The 7,133-nt window shown below is 31.4% G+C and overlaps 1 protein-coding gene across 1 annotated transcript; it reads right to left on the reverse strand.

Annotated features, from left to right (window-relative positions):
* Positions 1-3,678: 3,678 nt before the first annotated feature.
* LOC108734762 (intraflagellar transport protein 52 homolog) lies at positions 3,679-6,675 on the reverse strand. The gene is made up of 7 exons (XM_018466423.2): positions 6,421-6,675; positions 6,135-6,349; positions 5,854-6,084; positions 4,901-5,049; positions 4,574-4,718; positions 4,391-4,494; positions 3,679-3,980 (listed from the first exon to the last, which is right to left on the reverse strand). The coding sequence occupies exons 1-7, from the start codon at positions 6,534-6,536 to the stop codon at positions 3,702-3,704; spliced, it is 1,239 nt and encodes a 412-aa protein (XP_018321925.2). The 5' UTR covers positions 6,537-6,675; the 3' UTR covers positions 3,679-3,701.
* Between the last annotated feature and the right edge of the window lie 458 nt (positions 6,676-7,133).

Genomic DNA, 7,133 nt, shown 5'->3' on the forward strand with positions numbered 1-7,133 from the left:
CCTGCTTCTTATATGTCCCTCACTAGCTCTTCATATCGCAGAGGGTGCCCTATAATAATGTCTAAAATCTCCTTTTCCTTACTGACTTTCATAACAACCTTTCCAACGCCTCTTCCATTCTTAACATTTTCTATCCACATTATTTTCATCATCCACCTGTAGCCCCACATCTTAAACGTTTGTTACCTTTTCTTTTCCGCTGTTTCTACATTTTGCATGTATTCGGAGCAGTGCTCTCAAACAACTTTATTTAGTCTATTCTTTTAAATATTTAGTTAAAATATTAAAATAATAGTTCCTAATCTGCCGTTAATGTAGCTAGTATTTTCAATTAACCAGTTCAGAAACAAAACTACATTCGCAATTGAGTTCTTAGTGAGTAATTCTGCATCTTATGTTGTTTTTGTTGATATTATAAATATATGTTATATTTTTTGGAGGGGTTGCTTGAGTTATTCCCAAACCAATCATGTAAATGGAATCGCTTTCACGTCATGTAGGCAAACTCTGAAAAAGTGCTAACGTTTTAAAAGGCTTTTAGATAAATAGCCACTTTTCTGCCAACGCCCCTGGTTTACAGGTTTATTGAGTAAACAATACCTAAGAATCAATAAAATTTTTGAAGACATATTTTATATAATTTTTTTAAATAACTAGCAGTGTAACAGACGGGCCCCACCTTATTTGTGCCCATGGACCCTGATTGTTACATCCGACGTTGCGCATAACTTCATAACTTTTATGGGTTTGTTGTTTTTTCCGCTTTTTCTATTTTCGTAACTATTAATATGTATCTGCTTTTAAACGGGACAGTTACTTTAAACGTTTCTTACCAAAAAGTTTTGTACAGAACCCTCTTATTATAGCGACGCTGTCTGTCTGTCGTTTTGACATTATTGTCTTTTCTTGGTGCGTTCCTTCTACAATGCATGTAGTCCATTTTAAAACTTTACTTTTTGATTTAACTGACGGAATATTTAAATAAATGTGTATCAAAAGGCCCTAGTCGAGTAAACGAGTGAACTGTTATCGAATTCACATATATACATGTACATACGTATTTGTAACCGGGAAGCAAAGCACAAATTCAAGGCGATAGTTTGCCGCGTGTCTTGTTGACAATAATCCTTTCTCTCTCGTCATGGTTTCTCATCCTGGCATCCTCCTACCCGACTTTGTTCTTCCACGTTCGCTTCGTTCGCGAGACTCGCTCCCGATGTTAATGAGAACTTCTCTCCATAAACTTTATCGAGATCGCCCCCGCACGTCTTCGTCGACGGCGTTGTTCCCTTTCCCTACTAATATTATCCCGATTTGTCGAGATACCTATCCAACCGTGAATCCGTAGAACATGCAGTTACAACATCAGGTATCCGATATTCTGTGCGTACGTATCACCATCTGAATCTTTATTTTTATAATGAAATAAAGTCCTCTAAATTTAGCAAGTTTTATTTATTTATCATGAAATTATAAATTCCTTTATTAGCCAGAGGTGTGGTCGTGAAGAGAGATTAAGGAGAATAAAGTTGCGGCATATCAGAATCAATTGTTTTTTATAATAAAGTATTGAATAAAAAATTAAAATGCCTAAGAATGTTGGTAAATCTTTGCACAACTGTATGTACTTCATTTTTGGGACAGATCGCTATTCATTTGCTATTTCTTTATATTTAATGGGCACCATAACACAATACGTGACGATAACCAATACAAAATTGTTGAGAAGTTTGATTTCTGTAAGAATCTTAATAAAATGAATTACACATTATATTTTGTAGTGTACGATTACCTTTAAGCATTATAAATGGAGAATTTATTGTATTTATTAGGTTTTCCTTTCTTTCTTTGTGTATTCTTTTAAGTACAAGCTAAAAAAAATGTATTCGTTTTTGAAAATTTCTCATATTGTCAAATAGCTTTTATGATAATTAGTACTATTTTATAATAACATGAAAATTTTTCATTAGCTTTTAAATTTTAACTAATAAAAGGAAGAATCCCATTAAGAAAACGTTACGAAATGTTAAATTAACGTTTTCAGCAAATTTTCCGTTTCAATCGTATATTTTATTAAATCCCAATGATTATATTATTGTACTAAACAGACTAGTTAAAGTACATCTGAAAATATATTATTAACGGTTTATTAATGTTGTTTTCATTAGAGTACTAATATTGCAGTATACTACATGGTTTTACTTATTTATCTATTTCAATATATTTTTCAATAGAAACAAAAACGAGTAATATCTAGCCTTCTTTTTTTGTAAAGATCGCAAGCATCGTCTGTTTTGTTATGTTGTCTGTGTTTTTTTATAAAGTTGGCCGTGCCGTTTGTCTAGATGCTTTTTACACGTAGTTATTGGTATAATACCACTCCGAGTCGAATAGTGGCGTAATCGCGTTCGTGATTTTCCCAATTTATTGTGCAAAAGTTGTAATTCCGCATTGCTTGATTTCTAGAATAGTAAGTGGTAAGGAGTAATTTGTATATTTTATTAATAATTCAGAAAATTAACGGAAGAATTGTATAATAATTCACTGTACAGCCACGTGTAGAAATAAATGGCAATCCTTAACCTCAAATTAATATTACAGATCTATTTAGAAATAAATACAAATAAGTTTTGTAGTACTGTACGTATATAAATTCTTGTTTTCTTTTTCAGATTGTGAATTAGTTTGATCATATCCAGGGTCGGATAGTGCACTAGTTTAGACTTCAAAGGGTGAGTAAAAATCTTGTACTAAAAATATTTATGCTGGATTTTAAGGCAGTGATGTAAACGTAGTAAAATAAGGTTTTATATCCGAAAGATTACTGATTTTATAAACCAAAAATACAGAAGGATCTGTTATTTTGCGGTTTTTATATAAAAATATAGTTATGAATTTAAATTTTCTCAGTTATGTATTCCTGCGATAAAACTAGGGATCAGTTTTATGGGCAAATGGTATTTTTCACAAATAAAAGTTCATTTATGTAGGTACATACTGTTACATAGTAAGTATCCATAAATTCATATTCAGGTCACTGTGGTACAAAGTTGGTACATCTAAATTATATATTTATAACTGCAAGCTAACATCTACTTACGTACTGTAGTAGCAACCGTTTAAATAGTGAAATCAATAATTATAATCAATGATAGTCGAATCAAATCAAGATGTCGAGAATTGGGAGTCGAATTCAAGATCACGAAGATGGGGGTGGTAAAACGGCTTACCGTCTTCACTCACCCTGTGACAGTTTCCTGCCATTTCTATGTTCCCCAATTATCTAGCAAGGTAGGCTAAGAAATAACCCAGTAATATAATAATTATCTTAGCCTGTCTTGCTAGATAATTAGGGAACGTAGAAACGGCAGGGAACTATCACAGGGTGAGTGAAGACGGTAAGCCTTCTTATCACCCCGTATCTTCGTGATCTTGAATTCGACTTGCGACTCTTGACTTCTCGACTTGACTCGATTATCATTGATTATAATTATTGATTTCACTATTTAAACGGTTTCTAATTGATTTACTAACACAGTATGTAATAATTTAGATACGAATATGAATTTCTGGATACTAGTTTTTTATTAGTGAAGATTTTTGGAGATGACGCGTGTTAAAAAACCAACGTAAATATTGATTTTTCTCCATAATCGATAATAATAAAACACAGAATTGTATCTATAATTAATATAATTATATTATTTGATTGTGTCAATACTTTTAAAATGAGCTATTTGCACACCTACAGTATACAAAATTTCTTTGGCATCAACAACTCCTCCATCAAGTTTAACGATCTTGGAACATTCCTGAATATAAAATTCGAGTTCTTTTTCGGAGAAATCGCTTGTTGATCCCGACATTATGAATTTGTTAGTGAACTGAGCCAGTCTCGAAAACACCGAACTGAACGCCTCGTCCAAGTCGAAAAGTTCTAACGGGGGTGGCGATAGTTCTCGAAATGTGGGTGGAAACACCTGCAAAGTACAATTTATTTGCTCAAGTATTCGAAGTAAAAAGTCGATCGTTTTTATAGTCGAGAGCTCCTCAACGCAAGTTGAGCGAACGGCCATCCGTTAATTAAAATTACCGACGATCAGAAAAATCGAAAAGGAAAAATATTCTTTATTTCTAACAATTAATTTTCTTTAAAATCGGTCAAAAAGTATTTCACTTTTTAAACTAAATTGGAAAACTTTAACCGGTTTCTTGTTGTACTTTCTTCGCTATATTTTTCAGTTCCACACTGACATGGTTTTGCTTCTGCTATGAGCTGTTAAATATAATCCAACAAATCGTAAAACAATTATTTTTTGTGTTGGTTTGTATTATTAACACAGAATCGTGATAAATTAAATTAAATATGTAATTTAATAATTATACTCACTGCAGGTTGCAATGGAGGCAATGGAGCCTCAAAGCTTGGTGTAATAAGCTTGAGGGGTTCATGTTTAACTTCCAGATTTTCATAGAGCTTTATTGCTTCTGTAACTAAAATTAAAACCTTGTTAAATGCAAAAAAATCCCCGTAGCAACATTTATAGTGTTATCGGTTTGAGTAAATGCTTACCTAGACATGTGCTGATTGAATGCATTTTGTAGTCAAACAACTTTGAGTAATCGGCGGGGATGTTTTGACCTACGCCATCGGTCAAAGTAAGCTTTGGTTGTTCAGCTAATGCGGGTGTGTCAGGAACAATGTGATAATCCCAAACCTGGAATAATTAATACAATAATCCCTTTCTGCAAAATAAAATTCGGTCAGTAAAAGTTAATTACAATGGTGTACGATTATTCAAAGAATTCCAATTTTTCCTAAGCAATATTCAGAAAATTTTAAATCGGTAAATACGTACCGAACACATTCTCATTAATTATTTATATATATGTTACATACATCTATTTCATCGTACTCTGAAATCAGTTCTTTAACGTCATCAGAAGTAAAGAAGTCGAAAATCATTTCTCGAAATTTCTCGTTCTGTTCTTGATCGATGTATTTGTCCGAAAACATGTGCCCTGATCCAATTGCAACTAACTTCCCTCCTTCAAAATAACGAAATATAATTTTAAAAAATTGAACATAACTTTCGTATTTTTTTAATAGATAAACTAGGTAATACTGGTGCAGTCGATTTCGCAATAGTTTAAGTTATAGAACGAAATATTAAATTGAACCAAGATTTATAGATTATGGGTATTTTATTTGTAAATTGCAACCTTTTCTAATATGTTTTTGAATAGTAGTATTTCCTTGCGTGTATTTAAAATTGGGTATGGCGCTAGATGGTCTTATTTTAGACATTTCGCACAATTTAGAATCGTTTTCCCTCTCATTAAGCGCATTCACTGCATGTGTTAAGGCTTCAGTTTTCTGCTTTATTTTCTCGAAGCATTTGTCCAAAAATGTCTTTTGTTTTTCCCAAGAAATATTAGCAGATTCTTTGTTACTTTTCGGAAATTTTCGGTGCCCTAAAAAGCCTTATATGTAAGGCTACCCTGATTTTGTTAACAACACCCTAATGTAAATTTTTGCAAAAGATTAAGGCGCTTAGATAAAATCAACCTGTAAACATTATAAATTTATTGATTATTAACAATTATACGAAACCGAGTTAGAAAATAAAGTGTTATATAGTTGAAAGTAAAACTGAACTACGACAAAAGTAATAGTAATTAATTTTGAAAAATTGCTTAAATCATAAAATTATACGTTTTATACTAGTAAGATTTCTATTTCCAAAAAACTGAAACAATTAAGTAGATTATAGTTAGAAAAAATAATAGAATATTATTACTATTACATGGAGAACTGATGCGACAATTAAATCAATTAAAAAGAACGTTTACCTGTACTTTGCCCATAATATAATGCCCCTAGGGGCCGATCAACAGGAAAGGATACTACTCCACTTGTAAATGCAACAACGGACGGCTTGCTAACGTCTAAAGTACAACCGTAAGGATAAACCAGACTAATTTCCAATTTATCTTTGTTTAACGCTGAATTTATGCTACTGTCCGAAATATAACATTCCTTTGGGTGAAAATATTTGTAGTAATGTGTCCTTATAACATAATCTAAAAAAAAAAAAGGTCGGTACCAGTACTTTTTCATAATAATTTTTTACCCATATTTGGCACAATTCCGTATTCTTCAAGAAGAATATTTATATTACTCTTATCATTATCATTAGTCTCAGATAACAACACCAGTATATTTCCTCCGTTGTTTAGATATTTTTTCATGGATTCAATTTCATTTTCGTTAAATGCCGCCTGGGGAGCCGGTAAAATTAACAAATTACAATTTTTTAAAAGCGTTTCTGTAACTTCTTCTTTGTTGCTGCAATTTTGTAGACGATATAGCAAAGAGTATTGAGTACCTATAACTGTCGTAGATAAAAAGTTACTTACATTTGTAATTTCCAAAACGTTTTTAGTTTTCTCTGAAGTATTTTATAATTTTCGTTTAATTTGAAAACTTCGTTCTTGGATGCATTAAAAATCAGGATATGCTTATTATCGATCATCTTTAATTAAAAACTATTAGTAAATAGATAAACTTAGTTGTGTAGTAACTTCATTGTAGTGTTCGTATTATTTGTACTAAGTGGTTGCTAAGCAATGCGAAAGTGTACTTATGAGGTAGTTTTCCACTTCGGTTAGTACTATAAGTAAGTGAAAAAAATATGCAAACTTGAACAAAATCATAAATACTTATTATCTCAAACGAATTGTTAACAAACATGAAGTAGTTTTAAAAGGCACATTTTTTTCCTTGCGAATTGTAGAAACGAGAGGCCAAAAAGCTTTCTAAGAAAATAATATTTCTCTAACTTTCTGCTTTTGCTTAAAGTGGAAAATCTTTTAATCTCTAAGTGGTAATTGTCCGTTATTTTTTAATATTAACTTGAAATTAAAATATTAAAATGTTTTGGTAAAAGCTTGGAAGTGTACCTCTCCGTCAATTTAAAAATACATACGTGTCACTGAATAATTTAAAATTGTTAGAAATAATTTATTATAAATAATTTTTGATCTTTTTTAACGAAAATGCTGATGATTTTCACTTCTCAAAATTCCCAAGTGTCAGAATTTTTTATACTTATGAGGTTTGTTTACTTTTT

Source organism: Agrilus planipennis, unplaced genomic scaffold, assembly GCF_000699045.2.
Source record: "Agrilus planipennis isolate EAB-ADULT unplaced genomic scaffold, Apla_2.0 scaffold80, whole genome shotgun sequence".
Taxonomy (NCBI): domain Eukaryota; kingdom Metazoa; phylum Arthropoda; class Insecta; order Coleoptera; family Buprestidae; genus Agrilus; species Agrilus planipennis.

What these genes read in the sequence shown, in the direction of transcription:
- LOC108734762 (XM_018466423.2), bottom strand. Translation starts at nt 6,536, where the DNA reads ATGATCGATAATAAGCATATCCTGATTTTTAATGCATCCAAGAACGAA. An exon ending in CGGAATTGTGCCAAATATGG is followed by an intron (nt 6,085 to 6,134) that starts GTAAAAAATTAT and finishes TTTTTTTTTTAG; the next exon opens with ATTATGTTATAAGGACACAT. An exon ending in TTCAATCAGCACATGTCTAG is followed by an intron (nt 4,495 to 4,573) that starts GTAAGCATTTAC and finishes TTTTAATTTTAG; the next exon opens with TTACAGAAGCAATAAAGCTC.